At 34.3% G+C, this 19,317-nt stretch overlaps 1 protein-coding gene across 7 annotated transcripts in view; it reads left to right on the top strand.

Moving 5' to 3' along the window:
* ARHGAP29 (Rho GTPase activating protein 29) overlaps nt 1–19,317 on the top strand; it is a 79,422-nt gene that overhangs the window by 38,475 nt on the left and 21,630 nt on the right. For all 7 annotated transcript variants that reach the window (XM_042251119.1, XM_027972222.2, XM_015092124.4 and 4 more), the window contains 9 exons: nt 1,481–1,577; nt 1,952–2,024; nt 4,143–4,191; nt 4,626–4,763; nt 5,899–5,963; nt 6,391–6,501; nt 6,639–6,719; nt 6,924–7,112; nt 7,873–8,010. In XM_042251119.1, coding sequence (XP_042107053.1) covers nt 1,481–1,577; nt 1,952–2,024; nt 4,143–4,191; nt 4,626–4,763; nt 5,899–5,963; nt 6,391–6,501; nt 6,639–6,719; nt 6,924–7,112; nt 7,873–8,010 — 941 coding nt within the window. The remainder of the gene's footprint in view (nt 1–1,480; nt 1,578–1,951; nt 2,025–4,142; nt 4,192–4,625; nt 4,764–5,898; nt 5,964–6,390; nt 6,502–6,638; nt 6,720–6,923; nt 7,113–7,872; nt 8,011–19,317) is intronic.

The raw sequence follows: 19,317 nt of genomic DNA, 5'->3' as shown, positions 1-19,317 counted from the left end.
AGAGCTTACCACATTTGTTTCTTGTATGTTAGGATTCTTGTTCTTTGTTGCTTGATAGCTAGTGTCTTGAAAACTGTTGTTTCATATATTTTGTATGGATTTCTTTCAGCTGTTTAGGTTATATAAGCTACAACCTAAATTTTGAGATATTTAAAAAATTATTTGTGGTGGTTAAGTTTTTCTTCATCTTTGTATCAGGAATATTTAGAGGAATATGATGAAAGGTGTGGACCTTAGCCCCTCGTGTCTATAAAATCTTGGTTGTAATTTCCTGAGGCTTCCAGGTTTGAGGTTTTAATTCATCCCTTCTTAGGAATCCTGGCTTCATTTTTAATTCTTGTTGCACATTAGATTCACCTGGGAGAAATTTTGAACAGATATCTGTGGTTCACCAGGCTTTTAAAATCTGAATCTTGGATGGTGGGCCTCAGATTTTGTTTTTAAAGCTCCTAAAGTAAGTCTGATGTACAACCGAGCTTAAGAACAACTCTGTTTTAAAACAAAGTATAGCTTCCTCTCCACTTGGTTTCTCTTCTTCTAGTGATTGGCAGGGACCCTAGGGAGGGTGACTGGCAGGGACCCTAGGGAGGGTGATTGGCAGGGACCCTAGGGAGGGTGATTGGCAGGGACCCTAGGGAGGGTGGGATACAAGGAGCCAGTTGCCCCTTAAACTCAGTCTGAGTAGAACGTGGTGCTTCGAACAGTTTACCCATTCAGCCCTCACGTTTTGTCTCTGTAAATTGTATCTGGGCTTTTAACAAAGGTGTGTAAAGACAAAGTTATAATAAAAAACTTTTTCCAGTTATGTTTCCTAATTTTCTTTAACAAAATGCAAAATGTTAGAATATCACTATGATAAACAAAAGACAGCTATATATCAATTAAATGGACCTCAGAGCCTAAGGACCTCACAAGAATAAGGCTTTAAAAAGGAAGAAATAAGGAATTTAAGATTTTTTAAGTATTGGGTGTTGTTAATATGATATGCTTCGTGTATAGGTTTTATGCTATGTCAGATGTATATATGACTTTAGATATTGGTAATTTGTAGTGGAGAATGTACTTCATATTGACTTAAGTGGGTCACAGTGCATTTAACTGTTCTTTAAAAATGCTGTGAAGCAATAAGCAAGAGAAAATAGCACAGGGCTCTCTCACTGAGAGAGGGCTGATGTAACGTAGTCTCCATGACTCAAGATCGAGTGATTTCACATTGAGTCACTTTTTGGATGTGCCGAATAATGCAGTGTGTGTGGAGGAGTCGTATTGGAATGCCAGCTACTTTTATGCAAGGTGATTCTTTTGTGTGATTTCTTTAATGAAGAACTTGAACATCATATTATTTTGTTTATTAGGTTTTTTAGTTTCTGAATCTTCTAATGCTTCTAGAAAGTAATGGTGGATTTTTATGGGATTAAATTACTTTGTATAAATCTAGTTTATTTCCCCCCTCATTTATTGTAATCCCTTTTCCCTACAGCTGTGAACTTCACAGAAGTAAATGAAGAAAACAAAAATGATCTCTTCAGAGAAGTGTTTTCTTCTATTGAAACCTTGGCCTTTACCTTTGGAAATATGTAAGTAGAGGACTGTCGTTTCAAGAATTTAGGGGCTGAGTGTCTCAGTGAGAGTATGTGTCATGATAATTCAGTATGTAAAGCAAAGCAAAGCATTCACCAACATAAAATATTATCACAGCTTTGGAAACGCTATATCCTGTGTTGCTATATTGCTGTATTTGGAGGTGTTTATAGCCATTTAGAAGCAGCATCCATCCGTGAGTGACTGCTTAGTTTACGTGGATAGAGTCTTAGGAGTTTATATCTAAGGCTCTTTTAATCTAGATGACATGTTGAATGTACAGCTTGTGACAGAGCAATGTAATGACTTGTGTTTTGTCTTTGTGTTTTTAATTTCTATTTCTTTTTTTTTTTAAACTTCCCCTGGATAGCTTGACAAACTTCCTTATGGGAGATGTAGGCAATGATTCATTATTGCGACTGCCTGTTTCTCAGGAAAGTAAGGTAGGCCAAGTTTATATGAAAGCAAAGACTTTAATATTTTTAACTTCCTATTTTAATAATATCCTAATCTTAATCTCAGCATTAGTCTTTGATAGTTTTTTAGTGTAGCAAGAAAAATAGCTCAGTTCATTTGAAGTATGATAATTTATGGCCAGTTTTGGGGCCAAAAATTTAGTTGTACTTTTGAAGTGGAACTATATCATTTTAAAAGAACGTATCTGATAATTTTATAATGTCTTATGTAATGAATCTGTATGTCGTATGATCCAAAATTTTAATCAGTAGTTCTTAGCCGTTTTTCCTTCTTGATAGTGCCGCAGGTCTTAAAGACTGGTGGAAACTTAGAAAAATGATACAAGAAGTGAAGAGGGTGTTAATCTTTTCACATGCCCTACAGTTTGTTTGTTACCATGAAACACCTTATTAACAAAACTATAGGTCTTAATTCTCCCTAAGAGCGTTGTTATAAGTGTGTCAGAGAATTAGAGTTCTGATTCCTAGTTGAAGAAAAATACCTATAAAATCATAGAACATTACGAATGTATGTAGAATATTGCTTTAAAGATTTATAGTAATTGTAGTAGTAATATTTTCATTTGAGTAATATTTTTTTACCAAATGCAAGATATTTAAACAGACTGCATTAGGGACATATGTTGATCATTTCCTGTTAAGGATTTCCAAAAAGTATTGGAATTCAGATCCAAAAGGATTTCAACACGTATTTGGAAATGTGCCAAGTACTTGTTATTATGTCAAAATAACATAAGAACTGCAGCCTTTCTTAAATAATACAAAATGTGAATGACTACTTAAAGGCCATTTGTTATATGTACTACAGTATTTAGAAAAAAAATGTGACATTCTGAAGTCATCCATTTGATGACTGAAGGAGGACAGTGTAGAAACCATATCAGAATTGTGAAGTATTTCTAGATCTTTAAAATATTATGCTGTTATTTTTTATTTTTCCTCAATTATATGTTTCAAGCTTGCTGCTAATTTAGAAAGTGTAATAAAACATTCTATCAGTGTAACAGGGGTCTAAATAATTTAAATTTTAGGTGTGAATCATATGTCCTATTCATGTGCTCCTGCTGTGGCCCATGTTTCTGTGCGTGAGTGTCTCATTGCAGTGGCTTCTCTTACTTCGGAGCACAGGCTCTAGGGTGTGGCGTGCAGGCTACAGTAGTTGGGGTACACAGGCTTATTTGCTCCACGTGGTGTGTGGGATCCTCCTGGATTAGGAATCAAACCCATGTCTTCTGCATTGGGAGGAAGATTATTTACCACTGAGCCACTAAGGAAGCCCCAAACCTACATCATCTTAATCTTTAAGATAGACCTATGAAGTGGTATTCTTATCCTCATTTTATGAAGGGCCAGAAAACTTAAGTGAGTATAAATACGTAGCTCAGTGTCATATAGCTACTAAGTGATAGAGCTTGACTTTAAATGTAGGTTTTACATGATTCCTTTTGCATTGAATAATAAGCTCTCACAATTTTGGTAGATAACATTTTCCTGCACTGTCTATTTCGGTAGCTGTGTGTCACATACAGTGCATTAAATTAAAATTTTAATTCTCATTTACATTAGCCACTTTTCAAATGCCACTTTTCAAAGGTAGCTGGTAGGTACTTTATTGGACAGTGCAGCTATGGAACATTTCCATCATCATAGAAAGTTCCATACTAAGCTGTCCAAAGGACTTTGCATGACATGCTTATCATATAATAAAATGGTAAAGGATGGCTGAAAGAGAGTGTCTTTGTCTTCTGTTTAGATAGCAGTCTATTTAGATTGCTTCCATAACTTGCTGACTAATATTTTTGAGATCTTCAGGATTTAAAATTTTGAATGGATTCATTAATGCTGTTAGTAAACAAAGAGGTTTATTCATTCTTGGACCTTGAGAACTGCTGTTGTAAAAAGCTATATAGTTCTTATTAAATGTTCTGGCATTTAAACAGGCTTCTCAGGCTCTTTGAGTTCTAAATGCTTGAAATTCTTTAGTAGGAATTATCTCAGAGTAAGAAGTTAGAGTGAAAAAATTTTGAAGCAAAGATCTGTTATCTTCTGCTGTAATCTTAAATTTGTTTTCTTCCTTTTTTAAAGTCTTTTGAAAGTGTTTCTGTGGAATCAGTGGACTCATCCAATGAAAAAGGTAATGCTTGAGGTACTTAAAACTTTAGTCAGACATTTTACAGTTACTTTTGATAAATGTTTTGGATTACTTAATCTCCTTGCTTAGTAACGGAAAGTATTTATTTTAGACATAAGATGAATAATATGTAAAGTTTTACACATAAAACTTAAGGGGAAAAAACCTACTAGAGTAGATAGTGTGATGATAGAGACTGATCAACAGTTATATAGGGTTTGTAACTTGATAAATAATAGAAATATGCATTAAGATTTTAAAATGTAATTTGAAATTATTTTCAACTCAAGCCGTGACCCTTTGTTTCTGAATTTGTCACATTTTTTTCAACCAGTTTTCATTGAAAAACATCTTAGGATTTTAATGCTTCTTTAAAGGTTTCATGTTATGAGCTCATATTTAATATATACTTACCTTGACATTTTTTTTATTTTCAGGAAGTTTTTCTCCTATAGAATTAGACAGCATGCTGTTAAAAAACACTAATTCTATAGAACTGGCTTTGTCATATGCTAAAACATGGTCAAAATATACCAAGAACATAGTCTCATGGGTTGAAAAGAAGCTGAACTTGGGTGAGTTGCCCTTTGGGGCATCTGATTAACTCTGGAACATAAGAACTAAATTCTTTGTGATTCATTTTCTACAGACTGTAAATAATGATTCCAAATTAGTAGTGCTTTCATTAGTGAATAAAATCATTGTCCATTTTCTCTTCTTGAAATAGGGAAGGCTCTCCTTAAAATAAATATATTTATTGAACATTGAACTGTGGACCAACCATTAGATCTGGGGACACAGTGACAGTGTACTCTCTTTGCCTTTAAAGAAGTTATACTCTAATAAGCAAAAAGAAATGCAATCAGATGATATAGTTAAAGGAGATAAAAAACAACTATCAGATAAAAATCTAGCTATCAGATCAGAAGGCAGTGGAAACATATATAAGGAACTTCTTGATAGCTAATATTTTCCCAGTGTTTTACAGTTAACAAAGTGCTTTCACATTCATTTTCTGATTTAATCCTTACCAAAACCCTGGAAAGTAGGCAAGACAAAATTCTTATTCCTGTTTAACAGAGGAGGTGAATGAGACAGGGAATTTGGCTAAGGTCAGCAGATTTGCCTAAGATCATTTTAGTAACTGACAAACCACAGAAGTTACCCAAAACCTGTGCTCTATTACATTATTTGCCTTTAATATGGGATGCCCATCAGATTCATCTAAATAGCCTTAGAAACAGATAATAAACAGGCATAGGCCCCAGTCCCCTAGAGAGGTGAAATCTATGCAAGTGTATTTTGAAAGTTTCCCAGTTGATTTTGATGAATAATTTCAATTAAGAATCATAGCTTCATACCATGATGCAAGGTAGTATTTGTGATCACTTTTTAATTGGGGAATTTTAAAAAAATTCCCTGGTGGCTCAGATGGTAAAGCATCTGTCTACAATGCGGGAGACCCAGCTTCTATCCCTGGGTTGGGACGATCCCCTGGAGAAGGAAATGGCAATCCACTCCAGGACTATTGCCTGGAAAATCCCATGGACAGAGGAAGCTGGTAGGCTACAGTCCATGGGGTCGCAAAGAGTAGGACACGACTGATCGACTTCACTTTCACTTTAATTGGGGGATTACAGATAATTTTAGAGTATGGAGAAGAAAAAGTAAATTGGACTTACCTTCTGATGCCTTCTTTGACCTTTTCAGAATTGGAGTCCACTAGAAATATTGTTAAGTTGGCAGAGGCAACTAGAACTAACATTGGACTACAGGTAGGTGGTCAGTGAACTACTAGGGTTTTATACCAAGCGATTACTCAGCTCCTGATAATACCATGTAAAATCAGAAAATTTTGTCCTTAATATAGGAAAGAACTTGAATGCTAAATAACCTTTTTATTGACAAGATAAAATCTTTATAAACTTACAGAGATACTCATTATGAAGAAGCTAAGAAATTTACAGTTTTATATATATATGAATATTAATTATCTTGTTAGCTACTAATTTTGCTGACTAGTTTAAGAATTATTATTAATTTTCTTCAGTATTTTTTCATATGGTCATACTTATGAATAGTCATTTTTCTGAAAAAAATTTAAACTTAAAAATTTCTTTTTTTGAAGAAAGATAACGGGGGAGGATCTAGACCTCTAGTACATTTCTATTGGAAAATTTTCTTTTCAATTTTAAATTCTAGGAGTTTATGCCACTGCAGTCTTTATTTACCAATGCCCTTCTTAATGATATAGAGAGTAGTCACCTTTTACAACAAACAATTGCAGCTCTTCAAGCCAACAAATTTGTGCAGGTAAAAATTTATATATACACTATACTTTTTATTTTTTTAAACAGCAGTGTACCTTTAGAAAACAGCTTTTTTCTCTCTCTTCTTCTTTTTTTTTTTTTTTTTTTTTTGTTGTTGTTGTTTTAAAATGCCCTTGGCAGCCTCTGCTTGGGAGGAAAAATGAAATGGAAAAGCAAAGGAAAGAAATAAAAGAACTTTGGAAGCAGGAGCAAAATAAAATGGTTAGTATTATAATAGTTTCATCTATTTGTGAACATCTGAAAATCATGAGCAATCTGTCAGCATATATACCCTGGGAAGATGCATATCTTATTCTATAGTTTATCTAAAATGCAGTCATAACTGTCTTGCTGAATATGCTAAAGAGACTTGTACATTAGGCTTTTTCTTATTTTGTATTTAATACTCTTTTTTATTCTGTGTAGCTTGAAACAGAGACTGCTCTTAAAAAGGCAAAATTGTTGTGTATGCAACGTCAAGATGAATATGAAAAAGCAAAATCTTCCATGTTTCGTGCAGAAGAAGAACATCTGAGCTCAAGTAGTGGATTAGTAAAAAATCTCAATAGGCAGCTAGAAAAGAAGCGAAGGCTGGAAGAGGAAGCTCTTCAAAAAGTAATCATCTTTTTTGTTATTTGTTACTATTGAATTAGCAATAATCTGCTAAGGCTTCAGTTCTCAAATTTTAACCTTCATCAGGACCACCTGGAAGACTTGTCAAAACAAACTGCTGGGCCATGTCCTCAGAATTTCTGATTTAGTAGGTCTGGAGTTGGCCCCAGACAACTTGGATCTCAGAGAAGTGCCCAGGACTGCTGCTGCTGTTGCTGCTGGGGATCCACACTTTGAGAACCACTCTGCTAAGAGATTTTTGCTTATATTTTGAATATTGGGGTTTATTTGTGAAGAAAGTATCTCAGGGCAATCGTTTAATATTTTCTGCTTGGTTGTTCAGGAGGTTCACCATTTAGGCAACTGGCTATATATGTGTACTTATTCTAGTACCTGCTAGCAAGACTAGGCAGAAGCTTTGTATTATTAATATTCATGAAATATAATTGATAAATTCTGTAAGAAGATTATAGGAAATGGTAAATATCAATAGAAAAGTTTATTAATGGACATTTATTTTATAGACAGTGTACTAATTGTAAATTATGCTTAACTATTCATAGAAGTCAGTTGTCCTTGAATTGCTGACCAAAACAGAATATTTCTCTTTAGGAATATTCTATCTAAAACATAGAATGTTTCAGAACTTTCATGCATAAGCCATTTCAATCATTTAAATTGAGCTTTACTAGAATAAGTATATTTATTTTAAAATACAGATTCAGTGAACCAGCGTCACTTTTTTCTCTGATAACTCCTAAAGGTAGAAGAAGCAAATGAACTCTACAAAGTGTGTGTGACAAATGTTGAAGAAAGACGAAATGATCTAGAAAATACCAAAAGAGAAATTTTAACACAACTCCGTAAACTTGTTTTCCAGTGTGATCTTACCCTTAAAGCTGTAAGTAATTTCTTCAGTATTTCAAAGAGAAAAAAAATTAAGTCTGTACATCTGTAGATATACAGACTGTATAACCTCTAGAATACTTGATGAGTTGCAATTCTTACAGGATTTAATTTCTGAGATTATAGGAAAGTTTAGAGTTTGAAAGTTGACTCTCAGTTTTTAATTCTAGTATGTGGTTTGAGCTCTTATCTATTCTCTTCTCCATGGATTGATGATTTGTTTGGTTAAAATTGAAGGGTGAATGTTTGAAATTGCCTGTAAGCCACTCTTTCTTGGGTTGACTAACAAAATGGATTTAATCCTGAAACATCTATCAGCACAGTGAGATCTGTTCTCCAGAATTTGAGTAAACTAAATATTGAAATTGAACCCAATGGTTTATTTGAAGACAAGACATTCATGTATCTCTTTAAAATGGCTTTTATTAAAAACTTATGTGCAAAATGCAGTCAAGTTTCCATATTCATGGGTTCTACATGAGTGGATTCAGCCAACTGTAGCTTGAGAGTATTCAGGGGAAAAAAGATTTCCAGAAACTTCCAAAAAAGCAAAACTTGAATTTGTCTGCATTGGTAACTATCTACATAGCATTTAATTATATTTAATAACTGTTTGCATAGCATTAGGTATTATAAATAATCTAGAGAAGATTTAAAGTCTGTAGAAGGTTATGCCTAATTTACATGCAAATACAGTGCCATTTTATATAAGGAACTTATGCATCCATGGGTTTTTTGTATCCATGAGTGGTCCTGGAAACAATTCTCTTAGATACTGAGGGATGACTGTACTTGTTTTTGGCATACGTTTCACAAGTTTTAAAGCATATATAAATTTCTGTAATCACTACCATCACAGTTAGGATTCGAAATAATTCTATCACTCCGATAAAATTTCCTCATGGTACCCATTTGTAGTCACACTCTCCACCTATCCCTTATCCCCCTGGCAAGTATTGATCTGTACTCCATCTCTGTAGTTTGATCTTTTCCACAATGTCCCATAAATTGAATTATAATATGTATCTTTTGAAGACTGGCTTCTTTCACTCAGCATAATGCTTTTGAGATTCATCAGTGTTATGCATGTATCAATAATTCATTTCTTTTTATTGCTGAGTAGTAGTCCACTGTGTGGATATACCGCAGTGTTGATCCATTCACCAATTGGACAGTTGCAGTTTGGGGTAATTAAGAATAGAGTTACTATGAATATTCATTTACAGTTTTTGTGTGAATGTAAGTTTTACATTTCTGGGGTAAACACCGAGGAGTGAGATTACTGGGTGGTACGGTAAATGTTTGATTTTGTGAGAAGTCGCCAAACTGTTTTTAGAGTTTTCCATTGTAACTAGCAACCTGTGAGAGCTGCAGTTGTTCTGCATCCTTCACAGCACTTGTCAGTTGTTGGTTTTATGTTTTAGCTGTCCTTAGGTATGTAGTGGTAGTGATTTTGTTTTGAGAATGACTTATGATATAGAGCATCTTTTAAAGGGTAAGTGTGCAATCTCTGTTTTGCCTGTTCTTTTGGATTGAGTTATTTTCTTATTGTTGAGCTTGCATATATTGTCTTCCAGTTTGAAGCTTCTCTTTATTCTTTTAGCAGTGTCAGGGAACAAAAGTTTTAATTTTGATGGAATCTTACTTAACAGTTTCTCCTTAATGAGTCATGCTCTTGGATGATACCTAAGAGTGCTTTATCTAACCCAAGATCTCAAAGACTTCTTTGGTTTTCTATAAAAATTTTATAGTTTGATATTGAGAAATGATCCATTTTGAGTTAATTTTTTATAAAGTGAAGTATAAATTGAAGTTCATTTTTTGCATATGGATGTCATGTGAAAATTATACTCATGGAACTTTTATTTTATAGCGGTGACTGAATGTTGGCATGGAGAGGTCAGTGTCATTGAAAAATGGATTACCTAGATTTCCTAAGAGAAGGTACCAGGATTGGTGAAGTAGAAGCATGCGGGAGGGGAGAAGCAAATATGAAGCCTTTATTAGGGTTTCTGAGGGAAAATCTAGGTAGGACAGGATAAGCAATATAGGATTGTCTAGTTTGAGTTATTCCAGTGGGCTTTGGGGAATAAGGATGGCCTGAAACAGGGAATAGGAATTGATACCTGACCTGGAATAATTTAGGGCAGGGGAAAATACTGGCTTGGTATGTGAGAGTTAGAGATGGTTGGAGTTACATGTGAAAGACATGTGTGTCCCCAGCTAAGAATTGGCTAGCATTCAGAGGAACAGAAGTCCCCAGTCAGCAAGTTTTTAAAGATATTAAATGATCATAAAATACAGAAAATAAAAAAGGTGATTAATACTTGTTTGCTTGTTCTATTACCATTTGTTGAAGACATTGTATCATCACCAGTGAATCGTCACTATTGAATTGCCTTTGAACCTTTGTCAACATTCAATTGACCATATTTTTTAGTTCTATTTCTAGATTCTCTATTTTGTTCTGTGGATATATAATATATATGTATCTATCCTTTTGTCAGAACACTACTATATTGATTACTGGTGTTGTCTAGCAAAGTCTTAAAATCAGTTACTATGTTACTATAAGTCTTCCAGTTTTATTCTTTTCAGAATTGTTTTGAGTATTTAACTCTTTTATAAAAATGTTAGAATCAGTGTGTCTGTATCTACAAAAAAAAAATCTTGCTAACATTTGAATCGGAATTGCATTAAATTCAGCTTAGGGAGAATTGACTACATATGTATCATCCTAACTATGTATCAGTGCAGTTCAGTCGCATAGTCGTGTTCGACTCTTTGGGACCCCGTGAATTGCAGCATGCCAGGCCTCCCTGTCCATCACCAACTCCCGGAGTTCACTCAGACTCACGTCCATCAAGTCCATGATGCCATCCAGCCATCTCATCCTCTGTCGTCCCCTTCTCCTCCTGCCCCCAATTGCTCGAGCATCAGAGTCTTTTCCAATGAGTCAACTCTTGGCATGAGGTGGCCAAAGTACTGGAGTTTCAGCTTTAGCATCATTCCTTCCAAAGAAATCCCAGGGCTGATCTCCTTCAGAATGGACTGGTTGGATCTCCTTGCAGTCCAAGGGACTCTCAAGAGTCTTCTCCAACACCCCAGTTCAAAAGCATCAATTCTTTGGCGCTCAGCCTTCTTCACAGTCCAACTCTCACATCCATACATAACTATGTATAGAGTTCTCCAATCCATGAACACAGTATGTGTCTCCATTTATTTAGGTGTATATTATTTTTAATCAGCACTTTGTAGTTTTTAATGTTTCTTTCCCATGTTTTGTTAGATTTAAACCTATGTATGTAAGTATTTATTTATTTGAGGGGTTCATTGTTAATCTGATACAAGTACATGATATTTGTGTACATGTGTATATATATCTATGCATACACACATGCTTATTTAATTTCAAATTCAGTTGTTCATTGTTACTGTTGAAAAATATGAGTTATTTTCATATCTTGATCTTGTATTTTGCAACCATGCTAAACTCACTTATTACTTTTAGGAGCTTTTTTTGCAGAATCATAGGGTTTTCTTACATAAAAAAATCATGTTTTCTGCAAATAGGGACAGTTTTCTTTCTTTCCAAACTCTGTTCCTTTTTTTTTCCTTATTACACTGGCTAGATATTAAAATTCATCGTTGAATGGAAGTGGTGAGATAAGACATCTTTGTCTTAATCTTAGGAAGAAAACACTTAGTCTCTCACCATTAAACATGATAGCTGTAGGGTTTTTTAAAATACTTACTTTTAATTAATCTATTTGGCTGCACAGGGTCCTAGTTGCAGCATGAGGGATCCTCAATCTTCGTTGTGGTGTGTTGTTCAGTTGCTAAGTCATGTCTGACTGTCTGTGACCCCATGGACTGCAACACGCCAGGCTTCCCTATCTTTCACTGTCTCCCACAGTTTGCTCAAATTCATGTCCATTAAGTCGGCGAGTCTGTCTACCCATCTCATCTTCTGCCGCCCTCTTCTCCTTTTGCCTTCAATCATGAGGTCTCTTTAGTTGTGGCATGTGAACTCTTAGTTGAGGCAGGTGGGAAATGGTTCCCCGAACAAGGAGCAGACCCAGGCCCCCTGCACTGGCAATGCAGAGTCTTAGCCACTGGGCCACCAGAGAAGTCCCTGTAAGATTTGTTATTTTTTGAAGATACCTTTTATCATGTTAAAGAATTTCAATTTTTTTCTAATTGTGAGAATTTTGTCATGAAAATATTGGGTTTTGTCATATGATTATTTTTTTTTGCATCACTTGATGTGATAATAGAGTTTTTCTTCTTCAGTCTGTTAATATGATGAGTTACTTCATAATACTGATACTGATATTTAAGTTTTGATCTATCCTTGCATTCTTGGGATAAGCCACTTTTGTTTGTGACACATTGTTCCTTTTATAAATTGCTGAATTCAATTTGCTGATATTTTGTTGAATAGTTTTTTCTACTCTGTTTATGAAAGATATTAGTATTATGTTTTTGTTTACTTTTTTTTGTCTTATACTGCCTTTATCTGATTTTGGAATCAGGGTAATTCTGACCTCATAAAATAAGTTGGGAAGTGTTGCTTCCTATTTTATTTTCTGGAAGAGATTGTATAGAATTGGTGTTATTTCTTTAAATGTTTTGTGGCATTTCCTGGTGGAAGTAGTTGGCTTCGAGTTTTCATTTTTTTGGAAAATCTTTCCCTGTGTATTCAGTTTCTTTTGATAGAGGCCTGTTTGAATTAGTTCTTTTTTACGTGAACTTTGGTCGTTTGCGGAATTAGTTCCACCCTTTCATCTAAGTTATTGTATTTATGTGTTGTTTAGTGTGTATTTAGTGTTGTTTATAACTCTTAACCTTTCAGTGTCTCATTGAGCTGTAATGATATCCTCTCTTTCCTCCCTGATGTTGGTAATTTGTGCCTTTTCTCTCACTTCCTCTCTCTTTGGTTAGTCTGCCTAGAGGTTTATAAATTTTGTTGATCTTTTCTGAGAGACAGCTTTAGCTTTCATTGGTTTTTCTCTACTTTTCTTCTTAAATTTTTTTTCTGCTTTTTTTTGTTCCTTTCTGCTTACTTTAGGTTTATTTTGCTTTTAGTTTTCCTTTTAGTTTCTTAAAGGTAGAAACTTAGATTGTTCATCAAGACCTCTCTACTTTTTTAATATAAATAGTTAATGATTTTAATTTCTCTCTAAGCACTGCTTATCTACATCCCACAAATTTTGAATTTGGATTTTCATTTTTATACAATTCAAAATATTTTCTAATTTTCCTCAAGACTTTGATTTTACCTGTGGATATTGTAGAAGCTTGTTTAATTTCTAATTATTTGAGGATTTTCTGGACATTTTCCTGATATTGATTTCTAGTTTAATTCTGTTATAGTGAAACAAATACTTTATCTTGGTACTGTTCATGTATTCACTTGAAAGAACGTATATTCTGCTGTGGTTGGCTGGAGTAACCTATAAATATAGATTAGTTCCTCTTGGTTTATGGTATTATTTATTTCTTCCATATCTTTGACGATTTACTTTTTGTTTCTGTCAATTACTGAGAAAGGAGTTTTGACGTTTTTAGCATACTATATATTTTTAATTCTTTCAGTTTTTCCTTTATATATTTTGAATGTCTCAATTGCTTATATACACTAATGATTATTATATATTCTTGGTGAATTGGTCCTTTTATCTTTATGAAATGTGTCTTTTTATCCTGGTAATTTTTCTTGCCTTTTACTCTACATTATTTAATATTGATAGAAGTAGTTAAGGTTTCTTTTGAGCATTTTTAGCATGGTATATCTTTTTCTATTCTTTCACTTTTAACTTAAACATGTATTTTACATAAAGTTATTGTAGCATAGTGTTCAGTGTTGACCTTTTAAAAATCTCCGTCTTTTGAGTGGAATGGTTAGACCATTTATATTTAATGTTAAATATATGTGCAAATTTAGGCCTACTGTTTTTTGTTTTCTCTTTGTACCTTATGTTTCCCTTCATCTGTTTCTCTTTTGATGCCTTTTTTGTATGAATCAACAATTTTTTAGAATTACATTTTAATTGATCTATTTAATTTATTTATTATAGACTTAATTTAATGTTTTATTTATATACTAGAATTATATTTTAATTTATCTAAAATGATTGTCTAAAGTTTAATTTATTGTATATATTTTAATACATGTATTGGGTCTTTGACTATATCTGTTCATTTGTATAGTGTTTTTTCTTTAAATGGCTGCACTAAGATTATAATGGCTGCATTTTCAGTTTACTTTGAACTAATATTTTACCAAGTTCAAATGGAATGTAAGAACTATACCACCATATAAGTTATTTTATTCATTTTTTGTTGTGGTTGATATCTACATACATTGTTGTATGATCTGCATACATTGAAAACCTTACCAGACAAACTCACAATTTTGGTTTTCAGAAGTCTCAAAGTTTAGAGAGTTTAAGAGAATAAAACTAGTCTTTGAATTTATCCAGATATTTACCATTTCTGTTATTATTCTTTCACTCTGAGGTTCCATCTTCTCTCCCATATAATTTCTCTTTTGTCCAAAGAACTTCTTTTACCATTTATTTTATAGTTGGTCTACTGGTGATGAACTCTCTTGGTTGTCTCTCATCTGAGAATGTCTATTTCATCTTCATGCATGAAGGATATTTTCACTGAATTTAGAATTCAGTTCTTTTAACACTTTATTTATAAAAATGTTATTCCACTGCCTCTGGCATCCAGAATTTCTATGCATAGAAACTTGAATCATTGTTCCCCTAATATGGAGCATGTTGTTTTTCTTTGTCTGCTTGCAAAAATTTTTCTTTGTCTTTGGGTTTCAGCAGTTTGATTACAATGTATTTGGATGTGACTTTTGTTGAGTTTCTCCTGTTCTTAGATCTACAGATTTAACTCTTGCAATGTGTAAGAAGTATTTGGCTATTTTTCCTTCAGATTTTTTTTTTTTTTTTTTTTGGTAACAGTCCCTCGTCTTCCTCTAAGACCCTAAAGACTCAAATGACAGACCTTTTGTTATTATCCCACATGTAGGACCTTTTTTCCCCCAATCTTTTTTTCTCCTGATTGTTTATGTTGTTCTACTGATCTTTCTTCAAGCTCAGTGACTTTTTTTGTTGTTATCTCCATTTTTCCATACAGTCAATCCACTGATTTTTTTTGTTTGTTTTGGATATTTTTTTAGTAGTAAAATTTCCTCTTGTTTCTTTTTTATGTCTTCAAATTCTCTGCTGAGACTTCAGTCTTTCCACATTTTGATATTGTTGGCCCTTATTGCTTGAAATGTAATAATATCTGCTTTAAAGTCTGTGATAATTCAAATAGCTGAGTCATCTCAGTGTTGGTATCTGTTTGTCTTTTTTCTTATGAGTTGTTGAGATTGTCCCAGTTCTTTGTATGACAAGTAATTTTGGATGATATCTTAGGCAATTTCAGTATTACCTTATGTGACTCTGGGTTTTCTTTATAACCTGTATTGAGTGTTGATTCTTAAAAAGTTTAGCAGGCTTTTTATCCAGCTAGGTTCACTCTTCAACTAAGGACTCCCTTCGAGGCCTTCTGGCTGGGAAACTGAAGTCAGCCTAGTCTGCTGCTTTGAGAGCTGAGTTGGGGAAGGATAAAGAGAAAGAAACAGGAATTTCAGACTCCTCACTCTTCAGACTACAGTTACAGAAAAGAATTCCCTCAGCTTTAGACGTCTGTTCTGCTGCTACTGCCCTCACTCACACTGCCACAGGACTTCATCTTAGGGCTTGGGGCAAGAGGGAAGACAAACATACAAAAGAAACTAGAGAATTTCCCCAACTCTTTCCGTCACCTGTATTTGAGTAGGAGTAGTGTACTGACTGGGAAATACTAGCAGGAAAAAAATAACAGGAAGCATACCACGGATTGGTCAAAACTTGATTTGTAGTTTGTTTCCACAATCTACTTGCTGCCATTTACTTTTCAGAGCCCTCAGATAGCTAATCCATGCATTCTGTCCAGGGTTTTTAGGGAAACTGAGTGAGAGACTTTGGAAGTGAGCTTATTCCATTTGAGTCACAAACCTTCCTTATAATATTTCTGGGTGTTTAAAATTGTATCTCATTTGTTTATCAAATTCTGATTAATTAATATGGTTAATTTACAGAGTCAATTTTAATAAAAATATTTAAAAGAATTACAAAATCCCAGGATTCAAAATTCCTGTGTAAGTTATTTAAGCCAACTTTTTACCTTTCACAAGTCCTTTTACCTCAGACAATAGCTAATGATAGTTAAGATTATGTGTTTGCCAGTGTATTGAGCTGTTTGTCTTCATTAACTCATTTAATTACCACAAATCATATTGGGTAACTATAATTGTTTTAAGCTCCATTTTACTGATGAGGAAACTAAAGTTTAGAAAATCTTTCTTCTCCAAGTGTATTCCTTGTACCAGTCACATTCTCGTTACTTTGGAAGTACTATGAGGAATGCAGAATTTTGGATTTTGGCCTAGACTTTTGATATCAGAATCTGTATTTTGAACAGGATCCCCTACAAGATTTATTGCACATTAACTTTTTTGGAAACAAATGTTTAATGTAGTTATAAACAACTTGATATCAAAGTCACTCACCATATAAGTTGGAAAGCCAGACTTGAAGAATGGCTTCAGAGCTGGTGCTTCTAAATACTATGCTATCTTGCTGTGAATGATTACCCAGCCTTGATTTGAACAACTCCAGAATTAGTATGACATGTATTTTGAGCTTTAAAAAAATCCGTTTTCTTGTAGACTTTTCAAGTTGTGCTATATTGATATAATCCCTCTTCCACAAGATAGCACTTTAAATATCTGTCCCTGGATTTTTTTTCAGACTAAATACCCTCAAATCTGACTACTGCATATAACATAGTTTTGAGTTCTCTCATGAGCTTAATCTTATTTGTCTGCCTCCATCTAAAAAAGTGATGCTGTTTGGTGATCCAACAATTATGATTTCTTTTAATTTGATGTGATATAAATAAGAAGTTACCTAATTTTGTTGGAGAAGGACATGGCAACCCATTTCAGTATTCTTGCCTGGAGAATCCCATGGAGCCTGGCAGACTGCAGTCTGTGGGGTCGCAAGAGTTGGACATGACTGAGCAACTAAGCACACAATTTTGAATATAACATTTGTACTTGTTAATGCCTATTGTTCAGTTGCTAAGTTATGCCCAACTCTCTGTGACCCCATTGATTGTAAGTGCCAGCCTCCTCTGTCTTCCAGTATCTCTTGGAGTTTGCTCAAATTCATGTCCATTGAGTCAGTGATACTATCTAACCATCTCATCCTCTGCTGCACCCTTCTCTTTTGCCTTTAATCTTTCTCAGCATCAGGGTCTTTTCCAGTGAGCCACCTCTTTGCATTAGGTGGCCAGAGTTTTGGAGCTTCAGCTTCAGCATCCATCCTTCCAATGAATATTCAGGGACCCCCCTAAAGGGTTGATTTCCTTTAGGATTGACTGGTTTGATCTCCTTGGAGTCCAAGGGACTCAGTAGGGTCTCTTCTCCAGCACCACACTTCGAAAGTATCAGTTCTTTGGTGCTCAGCCTTCTTTCTTTATTGTCCTACTCTCAACATCCATACTTGACTACTGGAAAAACCATAGCTTTAACTATATGGACCTTTGTCAGCATAGTGATGTCTCTGCTCTTTATATGCTGTCTCGGTTTCTCATAGCTTTTCTTCCAAGGAGCAAGTGTCTTTTAATTTCATGCCTGCAGTCACCATCTGCAGTGATTTTGGAGCCCAAGAAAGTAAAATCTGTCACTGTTTCCACTTTTTTCCCTTCTATTTGCCATGAAGTGTTGGGACAAAATGCCATGCTCTTAGTTTTTTAAATGTTGACTTTCAAGCCAGCTTTTTCACTCCTCTTTCACCCTCATCAAGAAGCGCTTTAGTTCCTCTTCACTTTGTGCTGTTAGAGTCATAATATGCATGATGATACCACTATTGTTATTGCCTACTATTTATTTAAAAGAAATATACAACAGATACCCACTCTCAAGGAGTTTTAGCATTTATCTAGGGAGAGAGAATTAATACATCTGAAAAATTGTAGAGCAGTACTTATCCGTGTATGAAGTAGACTTTGAGGTACAAGTTCCCCAAACTTGAACAAATACACAAACTCCTGAAAATCACTACAGCATGTAATGTAGTCTGTTTATGGGAAGTTTCTCCCTATGTATATTTGTGAACAGAATTTCTTATTAGCTGGAGTTCTTTTGAACCAGTCTAATCAGTTTTACTCCTTCTCTTTGACATCATTCACATGCAAATCTAAGCAGATACCAAATCCAGCATTCAGTTCTTAAATGTAGGTGCTTTTCCCCCAAGGTAAGAGCCATAATTTTCTCAGATTTCTTTGTTTTCTTCTCCATCAGAGAAGAATTGGGGAATTTTTGGTGACTATTTCGCATCACCATCTCTCAAATTGTTTTCAAAAGAATTTTGTTCTCACTCTAGGATCTATTATTATTACATCTATCATTGAAAAGAAAACAAAGTCATCTGAAATATAAAGATGCTGGACACTCAGTTATATTCACTCACTATCTTAAGGAAAATACATAAATCAGTCCCAGCAAAATTGTAAGTTACATCATAAACATCAAGAATTACTCTGTATTGAATTAGGAAGTGTTGAAGGATATGAGATGTAGGATAATTACATTACTTAGGGCATTTCCAGGCAGTTGAGTGGCTGGGACTCCGTGCTTTCACCGAGGAGGGAAGTGAGTTCAATCCCTGGTCTAGGAACTAAGATCCTGGAATGCATGTATCTTGGCCCCCAAAAATTGCATTACTGTGAGAACAAGGAGAAATGACCAAACCAATTACCAAAGGACTAATTAAATTAACGGACTTTGAAGGATGGGAAACATTAGCACAAGAGGTTTTCCTTTCCTTTGAAAGAACATTCATGAAAATTTTATCTCTTTAAAAAATGTGGGACAGAAATAGTGAACAAAAAATTTTAGATTATTGCTAATGTATATGAGAGAAACTTTTCCCATTGATTGGAAATTATGAAATACTCTATTTCAGCAACTCTCAGAAAAATTTGTGCTAATCTGTATGCCCATGGAGTAACTAAAGATTAAATGTAGATGATGAAAGCTGGGCATAGAGTTGAAAATCCTCTGTTCTTGAGTGAACAGTAACAGAAAACATGCAGGATTTCAGTATGACCTTGACTGATAACACTTTCTACTACTATTCATTTGGTTATTTACCCTTTATGAAGCACTTAGGCCACTGTGCTGTTA

Source organism: Ovis aries, chromosome 1 (assembly GCF_016772045.2).
Source record: "Ovis aries strain OAR_USU_Benz2616 breed Rambouillet chromosome 1, ARS-UI_Ramb_v3.0, whole genome shotgun sequence".
In the NCBI taxonomy this organism is placed as follows: Eukaryota; Metazoa; Chordata; class Mammalia; order Artiodactyla; family Bovidae; genus Ovis; species Ovis aries.
Note: the sequence above shows the minus strand (reverse complement) of the source record. Positions and strands in the feature narration are given on the sequence as shown.